The sequence below is a fragment of the Zonotrichia albicollis genome, chromosome 2 (genome assembly GCF_047830755.1).
Source record: "Zonotrichia albicollis isolate bZonAlb1 chromosome 2, bZonAlb1.hap1, whole genome shotgun sequence".
Classification (NCBI taxonomy): Eukaryota; Metazoa; Chordata; class Aves; order Passeriformes; family Passerellidae; genus Zonotrichia; species Zonotrichia albicollis.
Window position 1 is genome coordinate 99,646,114 of NC_133820.1, and position 24,818 is coordinate 99,670,931.

The window sequence follows — 24,818 nt, forward strand, 5'->3', positions numbered from 1 at the left end:
TGTGTCTTTCCATGTGTTTGTATGAGTTCCTCCCTGATGGGAGTACATGAGCTTCCTCCTCCTTGTTCCAAGTAGTTCCCACCTTTTTGAGTGATAGTCTTCACTCCTTGATGATAATGATGATACTAATGAACCTCCAAATGTAACTGTCACTGTTAAATACTCTGCCAGCAGGAGTTACATCATGTGGTATTCTTACCTATAGGTTTCCAAATTCCCTTTCTTATTGTGAAAGGATTCTTCACAGTTTGAGAAATACTTGTGCCACTTGTTTTTTTATGTCACTTCTTTGCAGGGGAACTGTGGCACAGAGCCTTGGTATTTACTGCCTGCCTCCATTAATGCAATGAGTCAGAATTTTCTCCTAAATCAAGAGACAGTAGGTTTCCAGTTTGCAGTTTGGGACCTTCACAGCTGAGGGATTGGGAGAATAAAATTAAGCAAACAGGGTGCACTGAGCACATACCTAAGCTCCTTGACATGGGTGTCTCTGTCAAGGTGTAAGGCAGCGTCTGTGAGTCTCTACTAGTTTGCAGCAATTGTATACTCTGATGTGTCTATTTTGTTGAGAACAGTTTTAATTTCATATGGTACATATGTACTAGCAAACCCTGTTAGCAATGCTTATGATGCTCTAGAGATTTTGCCATGTGAGCAAACAGAAGCAAAATGACAATTAGATATTGTCTCATGCTAACAACAGCACAGCAGGTCCAGAATTTCATGTCAGTCACTCAGAAACCTTGTTTACTGGAAGCTGGCCATGAATTGCTTTACAGATCTAGCCAAATCCTTGGCAGAAAAGACCAGTTTGATCTGTTGCTCTCTTTCAAGAGTAGAGGCTTCCTGGCAGTGTAATTTCTTCTTGATGGTTTATGGGGTACAGCTGTAGGAAGCCCCTTTCCATTAGGTGCATTGTGCCTCTCCAAAAGAGCCGGGGCTGAGCAGCACCAATACTGACTGTCTCATCCACCTCCATCCTTCCTCACAGCCACTCAGCACACTTGTATTCCTGCTTTCTACTGGGAGTCTGTTACAGCCAGAGGAAGAGCTTTAGGGATTCAGGGAGAGCGACTTCTGCTGGTGATGCTGCCCCATTTACATTGCCATGCCCTAGATTCAACATGTGTGCATGCCACAGAACATTTTGTGCTGTGCTGTGCTGTGCTGTGCTGCACTGTGAGGGTGGTGAGACACTGGAACAGGTTGCCCAGGGAGGTTGTGGATGTCCCAGCCCTGGTAGTGTTCAAGGCCAGGTTGGATAAGGCCTTGAGCAACCTGGTCTACTGCAAGGTGTCCTCCCACATTGGGACCAGATGATCTTCATGGTCCCTTCATACCCCTTAACATCCTGCTGATTGTGAGCAAAGATTTAGCCAAAAAACACTGCAAAATCCTGAATGCTAATCTTGCCATTTAAACTATGCCCTCTGTATTCTTGAATAGCATAGGTTGCAATAAATGAGCAAATAACAACAAAACACATTGAATATTGTCATTGCATTTTAGCCTGAATTACTTGAAAACATAGTGATTGGGATAACAGTTTCATTATGGGACTAAGGAAATAAACACCTAAAATATATGTAAAACACTGGTTAATAGAATTTTGCTGGCCTTATACATTTTCCTAGTCCAAAATATGGATTATGATATGGCTGACTTGCAAGTCAAAAATCATGGCTGACTGTGGCTGTTTTGCAAGTCAAAACAAATACCTGAAAAATAATCTAAAAACTATTTGGTATTATTTGTTATGTTTTTCTCTGTAAGGGAATCCAGCAATTTAAATTCATCAGTTATGACTGAAAAAACTAGTCCCTTGGCCTTCATATTTCCTGTTTATCCTTCATCAAAGAGCTGAGTGCCATTAAGTAGCAGCTTTACCCCCCAATCAGTGACCAGTGGATCTAATTCCTCATAACTCATTTGATAAAAGGTTATGGATTTTGTGTTCTTAGCTAACTGTTGAGTGATGACCAGGTAGAATGTTGCTGTAAGAGAACTACTAACAGAAGCACTGGTTTTACTATTGTTGAGTTTTCACTTTGGTTTTTTCATAAAATGTTCTTTAAACAGGCAAATTTATGTGTGACTCATATGTGGAAAATAACATGGGCTTAAATAAAGCCTAGCAATTAACTTCCTTCCTCCTCCCTTCCAATTTTATTCATGTCTTACATGTTGAAGACTCATTAAATGAGAAACATTGATTGCTGAAAAAGAGTGTTATCATTGCCTATCACTACACCTCTGCTTTGAAAATGAGGCTTTGACAATATCCAGTAGCATTGTGCTGCTGTTTCAGAAAATAAGTGTGTGGGATGCAGCAGCACATGGATTTTGTAGCCAAAAGGGGTGTCAGATGCCATGAGAGGTGCAGCAGCACAGGGCTTCCTTCTTGGGCCAAAGTGGTGACAGATCAAGCATCACTGTCTCATAAGGTCACAGAGCAAAGGAGGGTGGGCAGTGAGCTAGTGACAAGGGTTTCTGAGGCGCTCAGCCTTCAGCTGGGCTGCTTTTGTATTTTTCCCTTTGCCTTGCCTACACAAATTTACCCAATTTATCCTTTTCTCCTTACAGCTCACCCTGCTGGAGAAATTGTACTACAAAACTGAGGTCACAACATTTTGGGGAAGATTAACAAAAAAAGTGATGGGCATGGGACAGTCCTCATGCTTGGTGCCAGCATGGCTGGGCAGGTGGTCTGACTGGGCTGCAAGAGGGATTTTTAGTATGGCTTAGGCAGTGGGATTTATAAGGACACTTCAATTTGAGGGGTAATTCAGTAGAGTTATTAACATCTTGTTTGGCTTTGGGTCAAGATCCACAGAGGAGGATGAAGAGCATCCCAGGAGGAAGAGCAGAGAGGTCAAAGGCATCAATGATGCTGGCTCGTACACTAAAGATGGTTTTGGTGGGAACATGGGGGGCAATGAAAATGTTTTTCAGCTTGAGCAGACCCCAGGCTCATCCAGCCTACAAGTTTGCAGAGAGTAACTGCCACACAAAAAAATCTCCAAGAAGTGGCTGTTTTTGTACTGTGCTGATGCACCACGTGGTGCCTGGGAGCCTTGATCCCTGCCTAGGAGACCCTAAGGCTAGCATAATGTTCAGGAATAACATTACCCACAATGGATATTTCCTAAAATCAAGGACTGTGGCATAGAGCACTGCTGACACATTTATCTGACCTGGATATCATCATAGTGTTATTAAATTGAAATAGAGTGACTGTGAGATTAACCTGCAAATAGACCTAAAAAAAATGACAATTCATACTGATTCTTGCATTCCTTCAACAGAAAAAACTGCTTAGACAATCTAATGGATGAAGATGAGAAAGACAGGGCAAAGAGGTGAGTATCTTTTCTTTTATAACTCTCTGTGATGAGCTTGATACTGTTTGTTGTTGCAGAAGCTGTTTTATCCATAATCAATTAATCAAAGAGCAAGAGAGTAAAATACAGTCAAGCACAACCTGAAAAACTGCCATCTCACAGACTCCTACTCCTGGCTGCACTGTAAGAAGAAAATAACCTAGCAGTGTTTCCTGTGGAAAATGTTAAAAAAGCCAAGGCATTGATCATTTTCTTCACATGACTGCAGAACATCAGAACAGAAGCACCAACAACATTCTTCTGCCACTATAATACATCATCTGAGCTTCCAGAGTGTACAAAAATGTTGTGGTTTTCTTTTTTCTTTAAATACACTTTGCAAAAGAAAAAAAACAGGAAAAGTGGGGGTTTTTTCCCTATTAGAATGGCCATTTATTCATTTATTCATCAATGCCTGTCTCACAGCAATGAAAACACCCAGAAGTTACCTTCGGAGCAGAGAAAGACCCCGAAAAGTCAGCTTTAAACTGGCACAAACCTATATTCACATACAGTCTGTACTCCATTGAGTCCCAGTTGGTGGGAATTCACTGTGAACCCTTTGTTGGGAGAGAAAAGGTGTGTTTCAAGGCAGAAGACCTGTGGCAATGAAACTCTTAGTAACTGTCAGAGCTGACCGGCATCTGCAGAAAAGCAGTTTGGAAGCATTCGAGGTTATCAATGCCTCAGCCCGCAGTTTAATTACTTTAGAAAGAGACAGAGGTTGCTCACATTTTTCCCCTTGGTTCCTTCTAATGAGAGTATTTCCAGTCCAGGCACAAGCAGTTGATCCAGTTTCATCTCTTTTGATTCCTTCTCTGCTTCTTTCCCTCCCTGCAGCTTTGTTTCACCAATATAGGTCAGCACAGGCTGCAGCCAGGCTCAGCTGTCCCCTTTGCTTCCTTTTGGTGGGTGCAGAAAGGAGCCCACCTTGCAGCACTGCTTCACCTGCTAAAGGCCTGATCATCTTCAAGATATTTGTGTGCTAATTGTCTAGTAAAAGAAAAATTCATTAAATGAATGCATATATGTAAAAAAATAGGATAACACGTATCCTCGCTCTCGGCAATTGTCATCACCATCTGGTATGGTTTTCATGCCGTTTGTTCCCAGAAGGAATTTTTGTCGTACCCTGGGGCTGGCCTCTATCAGGGTTCATAAAAAAGTTATAACTTTCAAAATTAGAAAAGGAAACTGCTTCTTCAGATTGTAATTTAAGTTCATTTTGCTTTTTAGAAATAAAGCTAAAGTTGAAATTGAGCTTGAGATCATGAGATGCTTTACGAAGATCTAAAGTTAATACATTATACTGAAATGGTTCAGATTCATTTAAAAGCTACAAGTTTTCTTCCAGAGAGAGTCAAACTTAGGAGAAGCTATTTGATTAATATTTTGCTGCTATGTCATGTAAGCTGAGGACTCTCACCTGTCCTGTACCACAAGGGAAGTGCTTTTTTTTCCTTCTCTTTGGTATGAGGACTGGGTCCCTCAGTGCTGAGAAACACCAAAGGGGATTAAAAAGCCCCGGAAATTGTTCTCTCCTTTTATTTTCTCAGTTAAAAGTAGGTGAGACTGAAAACTTCTGGACCTAAGTTTTTGGGATGGTCTCAAGCCAGGAGGTGAGTTTCTCAGGTTAGGTGTGTGTAGATACACATTCACACCACGTCTATCTGCTGCAATTTATCAGGCACCTACAAGTTACATTACACAGACATGTAAAAAGGATCCATCCTCTCCTGAGAAGAGGCACTTGCACTCCCACACTTGTGCCAGGTGTTTAATATTTGGCCAAGATCAGGAAGAACACTGGTTAAATTGAGCCCTGTTCTGCATCACCTGACTCCCTAAGGCACAACGTCACTCTGACAACCTGAGGACTAAAATGTGGGTATGATGGCACCGCAGTTGGCAGCATTGAAGACCTGTGTGAGGTTTTCTGATCATCTCAGATCAGAAGCCATATTTTCCTTTTCAGTTCTTTGGTGCTGGATGAGGTTTATTTTGGTTTTAGATTTTTATCATTTTAAACAAAAGGTGTGCTTTGTGCACTTTTTTCTCTATTTGCTCTTCTTTCAGTTTACTTTAATACTGTATAATTTTAAAATACTTTTTTTACATTTCAGTTAATTCCCAATTCCAGCCAAAACCAGCTTGAAGTAAACCATGAGAAAGTGCTTAATCATGAAGACTACTACCTGCCATTTTCCACTGAAATAAAAAGTAAATTTAAGAATCTGAATGAAGATATGTGGTACAGTTACTTGCATTGATGCATATATAACACACTCCACTGGACAGGCAGAAGAAATCTGAAATTTAGTGTAAAGTCACATTTCATTGTAAATTAGCAAAATGCAGTATCTATTACTCAGTCAGTATCTGTCTAAGACAACAAGCAGCATATATGTAAGTGAATAAAAATGGCTGTTGAGTTGTTGATTTTGTTCATTCTGAGTTCAGGCTGTTCTGTATTGCTTTTAACTGTATTTACTAAAAATCGTGATTTTATTAATACTGTGTCTCCTCCTTCCCCTTGAATGTGCGCTAATCTTTATGGAGTAGCAAGGAAGGAGGAGAACTAGGACAAGTAGTATGGAATTAAGACAGAGGTTGTTTTGGCTTACTGTAATTGTATGCCCTAGCAGTGAAGTAAGCAAGGCTAGAAAATAATCTTCAAAGGGAAGTGATGAAAACTATGTTACTTCATGCATTTATAACTGTACTAAACAAAGTATTTTCAACTGTGCAGGGATAGTTTTTATCATTTTTTTCCAATCTTCTCTCATTTTTTTTTTCCTTTTCAAAACTTAACTGTGATCATCGATTCATATCTTGGTAGAGTTATTTCCACTAGAGGAGTTTTTATATTGCCTTTGTGAATAAAATGTCAAGTGTTAAAAATAGATACTTTATATTTCTGTCAAGGCTTTTTTCTATTTTTTTTTCTATTTTTTTCTTCTTTTTTTTTTTTTTTAAGCAACACATTCCCTATTGACAGCTGGTGGTTTACTTTATTTTCAGGGAAATCTGGACTCTTTAGGCTTAAAATGAACTGAGGATTCAATTATGAGGAAGTAAAATGTTGATATTCTTAATGTTGCCCTGAACTGTAGAGAAAGAGGATAAGGCTGGAGCTTTTCACATCTTGTTCTGACAGCCTTTTGCAGTGTAATAAGAGCAAGCTGAAATCAGTCAGGCAGTATCCACCCAATCTCTTGTGTTCAAAGCTGTAAAATAATCAAGCATTGGCTTCTATCCAGCATATCTCCAAGTGCGTTCAGGGTTGAGAGCAAGACAAACAAAAATTGCCCCTCTGTCAGTAGTAACATCCAGAAGCCTCTGTAGTGATTTCTCTGCTGAAAATGTTTATTGCCATCCTGGTCCTTGCAGGGGATGTAGATGCTGGGCTAAATTCTGCTCTGACTTTCAGCATTGTGCATCCAGAGCTGCTTTGAGGCACAGCAGAGTTAGTTGGGACTGGTAAAGTCAGAGTGAGAACTGGCCTCTTGGCTTTTCTTTTCCATCTACCTGTAACCAGATTTTTCAGTCTTTGCATAATTGACAAGGCAAATCTCATCTGCTTGAGGAGCTTTCAGAGGAACAAACAAACCTACTGGGCTATACTTATTTCTATTTCCACGTGGATACAGAAGTCCAGGTGATAACCTCTGAGTCAAACAGTTGTGGTATTCATGAGAAGTCAGAAAATGTGTGTGTACAGATTGGCATAGTGTTAAAAAAAACTAAAGTGTGCATGCTGAAAAGATTATCAACAGCCTTAATGACAGTATTATGATGGTGCCAAAATACCCCAAATGAAATCAGATCCTTTCTTCCTTTGAGCTCTTGAAATGCAGCAGCAGAAGCAGGCTCTCTCTGAGGAATCTGCAATCTAAACAGACAAGACTGGTGAAGAAAGCTGTAGAGTCTTTGTTTTAAACCTAGAGATTGGGGCACTGGCACTGATTTTCCCAGTGGCACAGATTAAGGGCAAGCACTGCTGGCACTTCCAAGACCCCAAGGCTAGCAATGCATCCCAGCCTCAAACAATCCATGCTGATGCCCTCTCCTGCTTGTCATTGTGACCTTGGAAAGGAGACTGAACAAAGTTGCGTACAAATCAGATGGGAGCTGCAGCAACTTCTACCCAGGTCTCTGATCTTAATGACTGGAAGACAATATCCTGATTCTTCTCTGCCAGCCTGGAGGTAGGCAGAGCACCTGTGACCAAAGTGGGCAAGTCCTTCTAGATCAACCCAGCTCCTGTGCAACAGCTGCAGGACTGGGATCCCTCTCTTCTGTTAAGACTGCACAGATGGGTATGATCCAGTCTCTACTCTTCTTCTTTATGCACAGTTTTACTGTTGTCACAGTATTCCTATTTCGTCTCATTCTGAGTGCCTCCCCAGAGATTGCATGAATTTTTAAGATCCTACATATGTCTGGGAGATGGATAGACCTCCTTCAACTACAAGCTCAATGCTGTCCTGATAAGCTCAGCTGGAGTGTCCAGAGGCAGCACAGGGGAGTGAGCAGAGCCTCCATCTCCGTGCTGGGCACTAAAGGTGGCTCAAAGACAAGAGCAGGAGGTGGCAACTGTTGCCTCCTTTTTGCTTCTACTGCTTTTCTGGAGTCCAGTGTCAATCTTCTCATGCTGACACGTGCAGCAAGCTGATTTTATGTAAATATATTGCAAAGAGCAGGTACATGATCATTTTCCTTCTTGCTCTGCTCATCCTTTGTTTCTTTTCCCCTGTCTACAGGGCTTCGCGTAACAAGTCTGAGAAGAAGAGGCGCGATCAGTTCAATGTTCTCATCAAAGAGCTCAGCTCCATGCTTCCAGGCAACACTCGCAAAATGGACAAAACCACTGTGCTGGAAAAAGTCATCGGCTTTCTGCAGAAACACAATGGTAAGATTTAGTGCGGCTCCTCATGCACTTGCCAGACAGTTACTACAATATCCTGTTTCCTTCAGTGATTATCAGAATGGCTTGAGGGACCTAAAAGTGCCAACATAAGGTATTTGAAGTTTTTTCCTACCTCATCAATAAAGATCACTTGCAGACACTGTGCTGCCCAAATCCATCTCCTTGTTTGCTCTTCAGCTGAAGATGACTCTCAACCTGCTAGAGAAGGGGGCAAATGGCAGCAGCTGAGAGAAGGACGGCAACAGTGCCCTGCAACATTCATGAAGAAGACAGATGCTTTGAACAAGAGAGATTTGGGAGGAGAGGGAATATTCCCTTACTTGAAATTTGCAATATTCTGAGCTGTAGAACAAAGCATTTGCCCCAGTTTCTCCGCAGAAAAAATGCAGGGAAGCAATCTGTTCAGCACCCCAGCTCCTCAGTGAACTGTGCAGGACTCAATTTTCCACATTGAGTAGAAAACTCAGACCAGAAAGTCCCTCTTTTTTTGAAGCTGGCAGCAGCAAATTGCATCCACAGATAGTTGACATGCTTCACCCAGTTTGCACAAGCAGAAGCTACATCACATGTGCACAGCATCCAGTTGCAGTAGTCAAATTCAGCATCAGAAAGTCCGGAGTTCATTTTTTAAAATGCTTGCACCAGAGACAGTTAAGTCCCTTAGAAATGTATCTTCACAGAGGGCAGAGGAGATTTCTGACCTTGCTGAGCTACTCTCTTTGGTCTAGTTTCTACTCAGAGGGAACAATGTGCAATGGGGCCTTCCTGATGCTTTGACATCCACCAGTAGTGGTCAACTGAAATGCTCCTCCCTTGTAAATCAGGGCACTGATTAAAATGGGGCTCTCCTGCTCTGCCCTTGTGATGAAGAGGCTTCAGTGGGTGATTGTGGGGAATGCCCCTGGTCCCAGAAAGCATAAAGGGGTCTCACAAGATGATGCACTACGTCACCTGGCTTACCTTGGCTCATCCAGCACCTCCTTCCTGCACTCTCTGCAGAACTCTGGGTGTAACAGGAAAGACCATTAAAACTCTTATATCATGACTTACAACAGAATGGAGTCACAGATGTCAGTCTTACTGAGGAAATAACTTTAATGGTTCTGGCATTAGAGTGCAATTTCTTCTTAAATGAATTTTTGCCACAGACAAAATAGAATCATATATTTGTTTAGGTTGGAAGAGACATTTAAGACCAATGAGTCCAACTGTTAACCTGTGTTTGTACAGGAGGGGATGACCAGGACATCTCAAGGTTTAATAGTTATGTACACTTTTTTAAAAATTGTAGTAATAACTCACCTTTTTTTTTTAGCTGCCTAAGGCACGGGAAGATGTGAATATACTCAGTTATAAAGCTAAGCAAAGAACAGTCACCCAAGATTTGAAATTAGGTGTATAAATGTAGCTGAAGGTCTAAATAATTTACTCCAAAAGGTGCTTTTCCTTGAAAAACAGCTAGATGAAGGAAAGCTAACAGTCACAAATCTTTCCACAGCAATTGGGTCAAAATGTGACTGGGGTTTGTGCACTTGCTAAAAAAAGCAAATGTTATCTATTTTTAAAGCAGATTAGTAGTCAGAATATAATACAAAGCATCAGCATTTAAAAGTGTTGATTATCCTCAGTGTACTTTGGATCTGGTTTATTGAGTCATGTTCCCCCTCTGTTTGGTAGCCTAAACCAAGATTTTAGTCATAACAGAGGAGAAGGCAAATTTTCAGATTTTTTCCTTCATAAACAGCCTCCTTCATTATAATCCACAGAATCCCCCAAATCTTAAGTAATTCTCCCAACACTCACCATTTCGTGTGCATTGGCTTTTCCAAGCTACAGATCTCTGAAAGCATCCTATATTCTGAAACTACTTTAAAAATCTGATGGACTCTTTTTCCTTAGTCTGCTTTTCAAAGCTGTGTGTAAAACCATGGGAGCTGTGGAGAGTTGCTGTGCTGCCAGTGACAGCCCCCAGTAGTGCAGAAAGCAACTCAAATGAGCTGGTAGGAGCAAATGGCTGCATCTCCACTAATACAGCCTGAACAGAGGATTTGATTTCTTTCGTGGAGACAAAATGCACGGACACTTGTAGAAATTTACTGTCTTTAGTATCACTTGTCCATTTGTGTTTCTCTGGCCAGTTTGCCTACATGCTCTGAATACAGAGCATTGAGTGTTACATGCTCTAGAAGTGTTAATCAACAGGATTAATTAAAGTGCTAATCATCAGGAGGTGCTGAAAAGAGAAGAGTCTGTGCTCACCATCCCCTCACTACTAGACCTGAGTGAGGGAGCCCTCCTAGAGAAGCAGAGTGAGCAGCAAACTATAAACCAGCTCAAGTTTCTGTAAATTAGAGCTATCACCCAGAATCCTGTTTGACTCAGAGCTAACATAAATGACTGTTTTCCAAAGGCAAGCCAGCAATCCAGTATGGTCCCCAGTTTCAGTGCAAAGCTGTGAGTTGTTTTCCTGGTGTGTCTGCACTCCTCCATGGAAAGCCTTCCAGGAGCAAGCCCTCTGCCATGTGTCAACAGTGGGGCAGATCTCCTCTTGGGACCTTTTGGGCTGGCAGCACAGGGGACCCTGCCCTCCAGACAGGATTTGGGATGAGATGCTGGAGCTCCATTCCTTCTCCTGGGCTGCCCTGCACCATGTGGCTGAAGGTAGGGAGAGGGTGGTGGCAGTAGCACCAGTGTAAAGCTGCTGCAAATGCTTGTGATTCGCTCTCCTTCTGGAAAACAGAGCAATAGCTCTGCAGTTTGGGGTCACAGCCCTTTGGGGCTCCTCTGAAGGAGCTTTCTTGCTGTTCTGTTTGGCACAGAAGCTATAGGCTGAAGCCTCTCTAGCATCTTGATTTTGAAGCTGTAAATTGTAAATAGCAATTGGACACATGCTAATCCTTGCCTTGATTTTAATTTCATGCAAAGTGGTTTTATCTTTTGATCAATACCCCTTTAATGCTGCTTGAGTTCAATAGCCTTGTGAATACCAGCTCCCACTGAAGTCAGTACAAGTTGACTTGAGTAAAAAATGAGGAAAACATTTCAGGCTTGAAAACTGCAATTTTTGAATACAAAGGTTATTTCTCTCTTTTCCTAGCAACTCATATGTAATATTTCAAGATATAAGTTAATTTGAATTTTAAAGATGTAAATGTTCTCTTTGTCTAGAAGTCTCAGCACAGACAGAGATTTCTGAAATTCAGCAGGACTGGAAGCCTTCATTTCTCAGCAATGAAGAATTCACCCAGCTGATGTTGGAGGTAAACATGCACATACACCTTTCCTAGTTTTGTCTAGCACTCATGGAAATGTGCATGCATTTAGAACAAACTGTCATCTGCCCTTCCAGAAGAGGAGGTTTTGGGAACTGCTGTATTTGACTGTCAAGCAGAGGCGTCGCCTGTTGCTCTTCCCTTTCAGCAGTACTGTTGCACTGGGCTGCTGCAGCCTGCAGAACTGTGCAGCAGCTCCCAAGAAAAGAAGTTCAGGGCAAAGATTCAAATCACAGGTTTATTTTTTTTTTTTTTTTACAAGCAGAGGTGAGGTAAAGGGCACATGGCTGTTTTTCTCCTGTTCTTGGAAGGCGTTGTTAGCATCTAATATTTATGCAAGATTAGCACCTGAAACACAGTGGTGTCGCATCCCTCTAGTGCTAGGTGCTGAACAAGCAGATAAAGCCTGACAGCTCCTCTTGGCTTGATACAGTTGGTGCTTCCACTCAGATTTTCAAGGCGCTTATCAAACACCTCTTATTCTAGCATTTTCCAATCCTAGTTTTTCAATTATAGCATATTCTTTTAATGCTTGGTTCTTTTAATGCTAGCTGGGATTTGAAGGGAGGCAATGCAATGGCGTTTATGTAGGTTCAAAATGAAAAGCAAATGAGTTGCTAGAATACATTTTTCTCTCTCAGTAATAGCTAGAACTGCCTTTAGCCAGAGTCTTCTCCTATACTAAACACACAGATGTTGCATAGCCCCACAGTGTCCTTTGAGAACAAGCTTCTCCTCCCACAAATGATGTGAGCATGGCACATGATCCAGGCCCTGGTGATGGGCAGGGAAGGATGTGGGGAGCAACTTCACCAGCAAGGAGTGGCATAAAGCCAGAGCACATTGCTGGCTCCCAGAGGCTGGCAGTCCTTTGGCCATTGCAATTTGTTGTGATGAGACTCCCCTGGACTAGTTTTATGAGACACTTTGCTTCCATTGCTCTGACAACCACCCATTTCCATCTCTGTGCACAGGAACTTAACACACATAACTCCTTCAGTCTGCATTGAAATATGTCCCTCAGATAGCAGTAAATTGACTGGTGTTTTGACAAGTTGGGTCTTTGTTGATTCTACTTGTATGCTACACAATTTTAGATTAAAACAATCCCTTTTGGTTTCCCAGCTTATAAATCACCTTCTTGCTACTGTGATTTTCCATGCCCTTCAAGATAACATTGGGTATTGGGATGTCCTGTTGTGACAGATGTTCATCATTCCCTGCTATTTTGCCTTTCTACTAATCTTATTTTATTAGCATTTGGGCAAGACTGCTTGAAGTTTTTCCCATCCTGTTATTAAAAGATGGGTAGGGTTTTTTCTGAGCACTAATTCAAAAGACTCAAGGCTGCAGTAATATATCAGCTTTCCTGAAAATGGCCTTTTCTTACCACATTGAAAAGGCTGTCATCAAATTACAGTGGGCATTAGGCTCTGTTTGTCTGTCTAGGACTGATGCAATAGTAAAACCTTTAAAGATGAAAATGCTCCCTTAATGTTGGAATGTCCAGTTGCAAGTAAATAAAAACAGAGTTATGTATGCACACATTAACTTGATTTTACCACAAAGCTCTGATATGAGTCACTGTGTGTAATTTGCATTGGATATGAAATAAAGACTTGATTTTTTAAAAACTAACAACCTTCACCATAGTAACATGCACGATCCAACTGCCTTGTAAAACCACTGCTCTCTTCTATGGGTTAACAGCTATCATGCTTTTTTAGAAAACAGCTTGAATGTACTGCACCAAAGGAAAACATATTCTCTGCACCTAGATTAACAAAGTCAGACTAACTATAGCAGCTGGAGGGTTTTCAGAGATGCTAAACACTCACTCTTCTACTGGGGTATAAGTTATTGACTTGCTTTTCAAAGGATTGAAGCACCAGCAGATTCCCATTGACTTAAATAGTTGTGGGTGCTCAGCATTCTCTGGAAAAAGGAACATATGTTTGTGTCTTTATTCAAGGCTTTGTGTTTTCCTTTTTTTTTTCTTAACAATTAGCATTTTCCAGTATTCTCAGAATTCTTTCCCTTATTGAAGTCAGCGGGGGGGAAGGATGTGCTGGGGCTTACAAGATCAACTGCAAGTCTGGCTTGGAGGCAGGCCTGGATCTGTGGTATGGTTTAGTAATCTGCTGTGGCTCTCTGGTCAGGCTGTTTGCAGTACACCTGTCTCCTGAGCAGGTATGGCCCCTGGAGCATTGTCAAACACTGCTCTGATTCAGTTGTGCTTGCAGGGCCTTTGCTGCTCAAGTACTGCTGCCAAAACTGACTCCAGAACATCGGGGAACTGACAGGAAGGGCCCAGACTTGCCCCACTTGAAGGTTTGGGAGCCTCACAGGTGACTCCCTAATGACAATGGGAAGATTTTAATATATTCTCTGAGCCCCTGCTGTTGTGTCTTAATTTTTTGAGATGTTCTCCTTACAGTGATCTGAAGATCATCTAGTTTTATTTCGCTCTGAGGAGAATCCCCCCCAAAAAAATAAGTTAATCTTGCCTTAGATCTCAAAATCCACCTAGGTTTAATTTTGAGCAAAATTTAGCTCAAAACTTGGCAGCTCAGACTAAAGAGGAGACTCATTTTGAAGGTGAAATTGGTCCTGTGCAGAGGGTGGGGATAAGGCTGACATTTCCCTTCAGTCCTAGGAGTGGAGGGGCTTACCACAAGATGGGACCAAAGTGAGGAAGAAACTCTGCAGAAGGGTGAATTTGTCTTGGAATGAGGAATCTAATACCATGACCTTTAAAATAAATCACTCAATTAAAACTCAGGCTAAGGATTATTTGATCATTTGCATTGCTTTTACTTACATGAAAGCCCAGTAATATACAATGTTACATTAATACAAACTGAGATTTATGGGGTTTGCAGAGAAGTACCATTTTGAGATAGGACTGCATCCTTTCATCGTCCTTTGATATTTACACAGAGCTCAAATGTTCATTTTAATAACTTCCAAGGGATCCAGTCTTAGCCATTTTGCATTATTAAAATGTGTGATTAATTTAAAAACTGAGACATGAAATGTTCCTGTGAGCCCTTTGTTGCTTCAATAGTAAGTTTTACTAGACTACAAAGAGTCTTGTAAAAGTTAAATCAGACTGTAAAATCAGAGAATTACTGTTCTGCAACTTGAGATAACATTCCTACAACTCAATAATAATATGGTGCCAAAGTCAAACTGTTTTGATCAATACATGATGAGATGTCCTGTTTACACCACTCATTCCTATTAAAGCACTCTGCACTTGTCTGTTTTCCTTAGGCATTAGATGGCTTCATTATAGCAGTAACCACAGGTGGAAGCATCATCTATGTGTCTGACAGCATCACACCTCTTCTGGGGCATTTACCGGTGAGTAATTCTGGCGCTGCCTTTTCTACTACACATTGTAGAATTGGGCTCTGCACTTGTAGGAGCAGTGTAAAACAGTGCTGGGGGTGGTGTTTTCCTGAAAATGTGATGAGGGAGTCTGTCCCTGCATTATGCTGGCTGCTGCTGTTGCTCAGCTCTGCACTCTCTCTGTCTGATTCATATCCTTCAGGTTTTTGTTGCTATGAGGCACTTCAGCTTGAATGGAAAAAGCTCTGCAGGAATAGTCTGGCCAGGGGAGGGACAGGGTGACCTGGCTGATCTTTTCCATCTCTGATTTTTAAGCTAACAGAGAATAGCACCAGTGCTGCTGGCAGCCCAGGTGTGGAGCTTGTTAAGGGCCTTATTCTGCTCCCAGGGAGGTAAAGGACAAAAGCCCCATTGAATCTGGAGTTAGCTGGAGGCTGCTGACAGCTCTCCCTGAGCTCCCCTGTGCTTTCCCAAGGGGAGCACACTGCTCCCTGAGCTGCTGTGGAGCCAGTGCTGGGTGCAGCCCTACACCAGTGCAGCCGATGCTCAGCACATTCAGCTTTTGTCTGCGTGCTGCTCCAGGAGACACTCCTGTGCTTTGGCTTGGGCTGGAGGAGCAGGGGAGAGGGACTGCTCCTAACCCTGCTCCTGTTGCTAAGGCTGCTCTAGGAGAAATGGCACAATAATTATGGATTAATCCTCACACTCATTTTTAGTACCCTGGTCTCAAATAAATACATGCCCAGGAGAAAAAATTAGCTGCCAAATCATTATTGTACTACCCCCTGCCATGTTCTTAAGAAAATTACAATTCTCTTTCTCTCATTTAGTTTTTCACCAAATATGTGTTATGTTTTTCACCCAGACAAATGTATTTCACAACACTACCTTGCTGGAATAAGAACAAAAATTATTTTCTTCTGAGACAAAAGAACTTGATGAAAGAGCAGCTCCTGGTAAATGCAAAAATATTGCTATGCAACAACAGATTGAACTGAGTCTATCTATTTCAGTTTTCTTTCATCCTCAACAGTTTAGAAGACCAGTACTTGACTATTTTGTTAAATTTTCCTCACTTCAAGGGTGGGGAGAGCTCTGTCCTACACACAGGCTATGGGGTTTTCATATGCTTACTGATCTCCATGAAATTTCCTTGTCTTTCATCATTTGGAGATTTCATTGGTATCCCTTTCAAATACTGATTCTTAGTGGAGATGATAGATCTGCTGAGGGAAAGTATTCCTCTTCTGGAAGACACATTTCAGACCCTGTGCCTGAAGTCTGAAGCCCTGACTGAGCATGGATAGATTCAGGTTTACAATTCCTGAGTTGCACCATCAGAAACTGAATTGGTTTTCTCTCCCAAAGACATGCTTTGTGTGATAACCTTACTTGGTATCCAGCCCAAAATAAGGGTAAAGATGGACATTACTTTTTATTTGCACAGAAGCAGCACATGGCAATCCAAGTCAGGGAGCAGCCTGACCAGGCTGCAGGTGGAGCAGACCTTGCTGGAGCTGCTGGAGTGGTAATGGTTAACACCAGCCCACACATGCAGAGGGAGCATCCCAGAGGCCATAACTGAGCAAGGAATAAAGGCCTCTCCCTGCCCAGGCTGGCAAATCACTGTGGCCATGGGCAGGGGCCCAGCTGAGGGTGCTTCTAGGTGCACACTGGGTATTTTAGTCTTCCTCTGTCCTTGTCATTTGTTTTTTTTGAAGTCTTAAAACTGATCAGAGTGCTATCCGGAAAATCTATGTGGCTCATTTTGTTTACCTTGAGGATCTATTTGTAAGCTAAATTCAGTCACTGATTGAGGAACAACATACCAATTCTTTCTACTCTGTGGCAACAGGGAAAAAATACTCTGAAAATCTTCTGCTTTGAACAACGAAAGGAATGCAAAACTGGGCAAAATGCAGAGCGGGCACTCTGAGGGCTCCTGTTAATAAAACTGATGTATATTCTTTTTTCATTAAAATCATGAAAGTTCCAGTGCTGAGAACAAATATATCCGGTTCTCTTTAACACAGTTTCCCATATTTCCATGGAAAATTTTCAGACACAAACTTCCCCTGTTGTAATTCTAAATTTTTTTTGAGGTCTGGAGACTACTTGTAGAGTCAGTTGAGATGGAGAGGTCTAGCTCACATGGTAAGGATGACTAACTGAAGTGAATTCATTGAATTCTGATCACAACTCAGCATTTGCCAGTCAGATGGTACACTATGACTCCAAGAATATGCAATCTCTTGGGAAGGGTCCTCCCTGTCCCTTCTTGCCTGCTTTTCCAGAAGGTCCCTGGCAGGGTTGAGATTTCTCCTCAGGGGCTACCCAGTGAAACTCAAGGAGCTGCTCTGCTGTGTTGGGTGCTTAAGGCAAACCTCAGGGTGGAAGAATCCAGGACATGGCACCTTACAGTGTGCAGAAGTTAATTATGCTGTGTTGCTGTTACAGGGTAGCAGTGGGAATCAGTGCAGGATACACAGGTTCATACAGGGGCCAAATCCCAGCACACAACTGCATAGCCATCTTTATTTTTGTGTTGGTGGGAAAGAAACCTATCTCATTTACAGCCCTCCACCATCCCTTTCCTAGTCACCATGTTTGCTTACATCCTTTGATTTTTCTCTCCCTGCAGCAAGAATTTTTCCACCTAACCACAGAATTTTTCCACCGACCCCCATCCCACATTAAAAGCAATGAAATTATGAGGAAGGAGTTCCATTCTGGAGTACAGCTGTTTTGTTGAAACTGCAGCAATATTTTAACTGTGCATCCCATTATTGCAGAACTTGATGTATTCTGTTCAGAACAGACCAGCATCCATGTAGGCAAAGGTGTTTTTTGCCTGCCTTAGCTTTCAGGAGTAAATACTCCAAAGCTTTGCTTAGCAGGATCCATAGATGTGAAGATGCAGAGTAGATTCCAGGCTTAGCAGCATAACTGTGCATTAACATAGTTCATCTAACAAGTCTACCCACAATCACTGTAGTTGATCTTTTGTCTGCTTTGCCTATCTCGTTCAGCAATACTCTGGCTGTCTCAGCCAGTGGCACAGAACTGCTCACTGCAGAATAATTAGACAGAGCTGCAAACCATTCCCCTCCAACTGATCCATTGTTATCACTGATGGTCAAATTTTATCAGTAGAATTAGGTCAGAGAAGACCTGCAAAATCAAGTCCAATCTTTGACTTAATACCACCATGCCCACTAAACCAAAGTGCAATGTCCACTCATTTTTTGAACCCTTCCAGGGATGGTGATTCTGCCAGCTTTCCTGGGCAGCCTCTTCGCATGCTTAATCACTCTTTCATGAAGAAGTTTTTTCAGATGTCCAGCCTGAGCCTCCCCTGATGCAGCTCAAGTTCATTTCCCCTTGTCTTGTCACCGGTTGCTGGGGAGAAGAGACCAACCTCCACATCACCAAAACCTCCTTTCAGATAGTTTTAAGAGTATGATAAGGTCTCCCCTGAGCCTCCTTTTCTCCAGGCTAAGCAATTCTAGCTCCCTCAGCTGGTCCTTGTAAGACCTGTGCTCCTGACCCTTCCCCAGCTCTGTTGTCCTTCTCTGGAACACTGCAGCACCTCAGTGGGAGATGAATTGAGCAGACCAGAACTGGACACGGTACTCGAGGTGTGGCCTCACCAGTCCCCAGTACAGGGAGCAATCCCTGCCTGCTCCTGCTGGCCACGCTATTGTTGATCCAGGCCAGGTCACCATTGGCCTTCTTGGCCACCTGGGCACACACATGGCTCATGTTCAGCTGCTGTGGACCAGCACCCCCAGGTCCTTTTCCACTGGGCAGCTTCCCAGCCACTCTATCCCCAGCCTGTAGCACTGCCTGGGGTTGTTGTGGCCCAAGGGCAGGATGTGGTACTTTGCCTTGTTGGACCCTCATACAGGTCTCAGGTCTTTGATCCAGTCTGTCCAGATCCCTTTGCAGACCTTATCTGTTTCACCACCTACCTTTTTGCCATGACATCAGATGTCTGCTGTTTGGGTCTGGTGCAGAATTAGCTATGAACAGCTTGCTTGGCATTTTCCACAGTTCCAGTGAGATCGTGGAATATTTGCTTCCATCTCTCTGTTTGACTTAGCAATGTATTCTGGGTTGACATATTGATTCGAGAGCATTGTTGAAGTCTTGATGTGTACAAGGTCCAGAAGTTTTGTTCTGTGCACTGTTTTACTGGTGTGCCAGACCTCTGCAAGAGGTGAGAGTTTGGAATTGGAGCTTGGTCAGTATGGAGACAAAAGGTTTCAGTTAGAGGAGTAGTGATGTCTCACATCTAGTTTTCTCTGCAATTACTGCAGAGTACATGGGAGATAAATTAACCTGGTAGTATCATTAGCATTTACAGGAAAAAATAATTTCTGAGATTGCACCTAAGCCTTGAACAGAACTCACCAGTGCAGTTTCCTGTCAAAGGCTTTTTCTTCATATGCACAACAAAAAAATTACATGAAACAATGTACTGTATCTTGTGAAGCATAGTATGTGTATACAGAAATGTGCATGTAAGTATTTATACATACATAAAAAACCTTTATCACATACTGTATCAGTAGGATTCACATTAATAAGATATAAACTAAAGCCACACAAATAACTTTTGATTATTCTTCACAACAGGAATATTCAAGTAATGAGCATATATAATACTTGTAACTGAATTATCTAAAGTGATATATTCTTGTTAAGGTGTGTGTATAAAGCATAGCACTCTGATTTTTAAAGTCTGCTCAGTGAGTTTCACCACTCTAAACAGGAATTCCACACAGAAAAGCTAGCATGAATAGAAAGCAGATGGAAACCAAAGCACAATCTTACACAAATAGATGATGGTTAATAACTTGCCAGTCTCATACACAGCTTACATGTTTTCAGCATGACTGTACAGTCTGATAGAAGCTGCTCTGATGACACTCAAAGCTGTGTGAGTGTGCCAGCTCAGCCTGAGGTAGTCTCAAGTGGGACAGATGTAAGTTGATGCCATTGGAGGGTCACTTTATCTCAGGCTTCCTTTCAGAGGCACTCTGTTGGGTTAGTCACCACACTGGGCACAGGGACACCTTCCTCTTGGCAGCCCATGACAGACTCATTGTTGTCTCCACCCTGAGCCAGCCATGGCCTTTTACACAAATCCATCTCCTCTTTCCATTCCCAAATCTTAGTTCCTAGATTTTGGATGGATTTCAGGTTCAAGCCAGCTGATCATGCGGCTGGAGGCACATGGACATTCAGCTCATGGCTGGCCAGAGGGAGGACTTGGTGGCACTGTGAAGTTCCTCTCCCTGGAGACTACCTGCTGTAAAGTCATGTCCAGACATGGAAGTCCCCTTCTCCCTGCTCCCACCTGCCAGGATGCAGGAAATGGGGAGCCAGACCTGACACCCCAAGGGCATTTCCCAGGAGCTGAGGGGATCCCCCCAGGAAGGAGCTTGATCTGGGATTGACCTGGCTGACTCAGGGTGACTCTCAGCCTCACTGCTCTGTTAGGGAGAGAACAAATTCCAATGATCCACAACAGGCCTGTGCATGGAGCTTAGTAGCACTATGGGGAGCCAGACACCCTTTTCCAGCCCTCTCCCAGGTCTCATAATTTAATTGCATGGATGTACCTGCTGGATCTGATGGTCTCTGAGAAACACTGAATGTTGCTGATTGCTGAGACTTAATTGATGACCAGCCCACAGGGAAGTGGCCACTCAGTTTGTCCAACAGATTCCCCCTCTGTTTTAGAGTACCTGGAAATCAGTGAGGAAACTCCTGTCAAATGCCACAGGCTTTGTATCACATCTTGTTGCACATCTCTGCAAGTGTTGCTTGTTGTGATATTTCTGTTTGTCTCAAAACTTATTTCTCTTTGCAGTGTGATGTCTTGGATCAGAATTTGTTAAACTTCCTCCCAGAACAAGAACACTCAGAAATTTATAAGATGTTATCTTCTTGTATGCTTATGACAGATTCTGCCTCATCTGATTACTTAAAAAGTAAGTTTCATTTTATCTTCTCTAGTAAATGAAAAAGCACAGGCAGGATAAAAAATTTTCTCACAGAAAGAGTTTTTTATGTGATGTGCAGTAAAAAAATTAGGTTCGTAGCCTTTCAAAAAGATCTTGCCACCTGGAATGACCCTTTGGTTCTATTTTTAAATGAAACTCTTTGCCTTTATTTTACTAGGCTAAGACTACTTGCAGTTATGTTAATTATTAAATATCATATCATTTGAGACAGCTAAGGAAAATAGGTTAGCTGATGGAAATTGAGAGTTCGCCTGAGACAAATCACATCTTAATTGATATTTCAGCCTGTTCAAGTAAGATGTTGTTCAGAGATCAGCTAATGTGGCGTAACTTTGGTTTGCCTTACAGTCAAAAAATCGCTCTAAAACTATTGTAGTTCTTTTTCCAATTGAATTTTGATTTCCTTGGGAATGTTTTTACTTCCTCAGCCTTACTCACTCTAGGAGGTAAGATGCAGAAAACCAAAAAAGACACAATAATGTAAGATGTACAGCTGCCCAATCTACTGTATTGTACAAAACCTGCAGCTGAAAGCTAATATACCCAAGTTAATTTAATAGATGTTTTGAGGTAATTAAGCATAGTTTTCCAACACAGGATGTAGAACAGCTGTGAGTGGTGAGGAGCCTAAACAGAAAAAAGCAGTTAGTGAAGGACCCAGTTCTGTCTGTGGCTGCACTGAGGCTGTGGCTGTGTAACTCCTGTGATGAGGTGTGGCACAGACGGCAAGTCTCCAAAGCTGTCCCCGAGCTGCAGGCACGCCTGGGCACAGTGCTGAGCAACCTGCATCCCTGCAAGGCTTTCTTGCAGAGCCTCTGCTCCTGCAATGTATAGCACATTGGTGTTTGAGACTCCTGAGAGGTAACAAGCTGCTCTTGTGCTGCCAGTTGCAAGATTGGGGTTGGAAGACACCATTGGTTGTGTTTAGCTGAAATAGTATATTTATTTCTTCTTCTTCTTCTTTTAACAATCCAGCTGACAATGAACTAGAGTTTTATTGTCATCTTCTGAGAGGAAGTTTGAACCCAAAGGAATTTCCAACATATGAATACATAAAATTTGTAGGAAATTTTCGGTCTTACAGCAATGGTAAGCTTTAATTGTTGTATAAATGTTCCTTTAGCTGTGTAAAATAAAATATAAGTATTGCTCCATTGAACAAGACAGGCTTTTAACTGACAGAACTATTTTTAACATTACGGGATAAATTTTGCTTCTCACGGATCTCATGGCTGAGTTGCAGTAGCTGGATAAATACATGTGATGAGTGAAATTGTGTTAGTTGCTTTTGTTACTGCCCTTCACTTGCAGTGATCCTGGACTCTGGGTACGTTTGCAAATAATGACAGGTTTAGATGAGGGTTTATTTGTGCTCACTGATACTGTGTGCTAAGACCCCACCTATTAGCAAAATTATAATCTTGCTGCCTTATCTGCTGGTTTACTTTAAACACAAATTCTGTGCCAGAGCTGATAACCTTCCAAATCTGTCTTCTTACCCTTCTCTGCAAAATCCTGGGGAAAGGCAGCAGTGCCACGTTTCATCAGAATGGCTGTGGACACTGCCACCCATCTCCCTCTCCAGCTGCCATTTTGCATTCCTCTCCAGCACTGCAGAACCCACTACTCTCCAAAAAAAAGGGAAGACATGCAGTCAGCATAGTCACTGATGCACCACAGTCAGTGCAGGGAAAGCATCTTTCAAGGGGTGAAGAGCAGATTTCCACCTCACCCATTCTCTAACAAACAGATTGCTGCACGGCCATTAGTGTCAGAAATGAAATACTCTTTTATTCCTTTCCTTCTCCTGCCTGCCCAAGTTTGCTTTAGTTACTTGCCTGACTGAACTCCAGAGTGGCATTTCCAAAGTTGCTGGTATTGTTCCAAATAGGTCATCCTCTGCAAAAAAATTCCCCACCGTGCTTTCCAAACACTGCACACCACGCTGTGAAAAAAAATGTCCCTGTCCCCATTTAACTTTCTGCTTTTGCTCCACATGACTAGAATAGAAACCTACGTGCAGGATGGAGATATGTATTTCTTGTTTGGTGCCATCTGATTTGAGGCTCTATTTGTATAAAAAAATGTAGCTGCCTGTATGCTTTCTAGTTTGAATGAAGTGAAATGCGCCTGCCTGACAGACGCGCACACCAAGCTGTTCTGTTTTCTAGAGCAGAAACCGGATTTCAGGTGCTGACTCATAAGGATGCATTTCTACCAGGGGAATTTCTGATCCATTTTCTTCAAGGATTTTCAGCCCTTTATTTTAGCCTGACATTAATATTGCCCCCTTACCTGTTAGGATTTCACATCCCAGCTATTTCATCAGTGGCTATTTCTCAGAAAAATGATAAAACTTACATTACAGATATCTTCCCTGGCTTAATGCATAGAAACTAAATGGGAACATATTGATTTCAGAAGACACCAAATCATTTTCGAAAGACCCCATCTTAATAGCTTTCAAACAAGTCATGTGCTTTCTTCTTCACATTTTTCCCCCTTTGTGCCACTTTTTTCTAAATCTTCACTTAATTTTGTCTCTTCCACTTTCTTCCCGTCTCTGCTGCAGCCTGACCCTCTGGTTGACAGGGAGGGGCAGCCTTGCCTGGCTCTGTGAGATGGTGCCTCCTGGCCCCCTTGCCATCTGACTTTAGTTTCAGCAGTTCAGTGCAGAGCCTGATGGAAATGCCTCACCAGTGCATGTCCAGCACTGCTCCCCTTGGGCTGGGGGTCACCCCCATGGCTGCAAAGGTCACCTCCCAGCAAACGTGGAAGCGAGTGCCCTGGATTCAGATGTAGCAGCAGCAAACTGTTTGCTTGGGAGCTGATACTCTTGGCTTACAGGGTGAGCAGCCAGAGGAGGGTGCAGACCTCCAGAGTGGCTGTCCTTGGATCAGCTGGGCTCCTTGCACCAGCCAGCTGCACCCTGAGCAAGGCACAGGAGAATCAGCTGAAGCAGGCACTGTAGGCATGCTCCACCCTTTGGGGAAGCCACCCAAGGGCTGGGGGCAGGCACCTGTGCTTTGGCACAGGGACTTGTGGCACAAACAACTCCAAGCATCTGGTGGCTGCAGGGGTGGGCTGGATTCCTGCCTCTGCTTGGCCCACAGTTACCAGGCACCATCCTCCAGCCCATGCTCCTCAGGGCTGTCACCTGTTGGGCCTGACAGCAATTGCCCTTTTTTTCTCCTGTTGAATAAATACCCATTCTCCAGTCATCCATCCTCCAGGTGTGAGGCCAAGTGGGCAAGAGAGAAAGTGGTGACAAGGGTGGTGGGAGAGACACATCACTCAGGGCAGCATTTGTCCTATATGCATAGGATCAGCTGGCCCCAAAGCCTGCTTTTTGGAGATGTTTGTGAAGGAGGGATTCTAAGCTAAAGATAAGAAAAGACTTGGCTGGGGGAGAAAGACAGAAATTGCAAATTAGGCTTAATAAGCAGGAGGCATTCCTTATGAATGTACTGAAGAATGTTTTTCCCTGTAGCTTTTCACAGCAGTGGAAGTGTGAGCATATTTTTACACATGGGAGACTGATACAGGATGTTCCTTAAATACAAATCCTGCCATTCCTTTTTAGCCACCCAATGCAAACTCCTACCTTTGTTTCCAATGCTTTGCTGAGCGTACTCTGAGCCCATTCAGCCTGCCTGTTCCTGCCACAAGGATGCCAGAGCCTCTGTGGCCAGGGAAGTTCTTTTATCCCTGGGCACATTATATCCTGTCAGGATACTTAGCTATTCTGTTGTCATTAATGTAGAGTCTTGCAGGAGTAAATCTGTCTCCGTGCCTTGTCATTTAACTTTTGCTGATGTTTTTAAGAACTGGTAGGTCCTACTTCACCCTC

At 42.6% G+C, this 24,818-nt stretch overlaps 1 protein-coding gene across 4 annotated transcripts in view; it reads left to right on the forward strand.

Moving 5' to 3' along the window:
- NPAS2 (neuronal PAS domain protein 2) overlaps nucleotides 1-24,818 on the forward strand; it is a 106,193-nt gene that overhangs the window by 48,856 nt on the left and 32,519 nt on the right. For 3 of the 4 annotated variants that reach the window (XM_074535797.1, XM_074535798.1, XM_074535799.1), the window contains exons 2-7: nucleotides 3,306-3,359; nucleotides 8,144-8,292; nucleotides 11,479-11,570; nucleotides 14,859-14,948; nucleotides 20,815-20,935; nucleotides 21,944-22,057. In XM_074535797.1, coding sequence (XP_074391898.1) covers nucleotides 3,306-3,359; nucleotides 8,144-8,292; nucleotides 11,479-11,570; nucleotides 14,859-14,948; nucleotides 20,815-20,935; nucleotides 21,944-22,057 — 620 coding nt within the window. The remainder of the gene's footprint in view (nucleotides 1-3,305; nucleotides 3,360-8,143; nucleotides 8,293-11,478; nucleotides 11,571-14,858; nucleotides 14,949-20,814; nucleotides 20,936-21,943; nucleotides 22,058-24,818) is intronic. The other variant, XM_074535800.1, reaches the window with a different exon arrangement.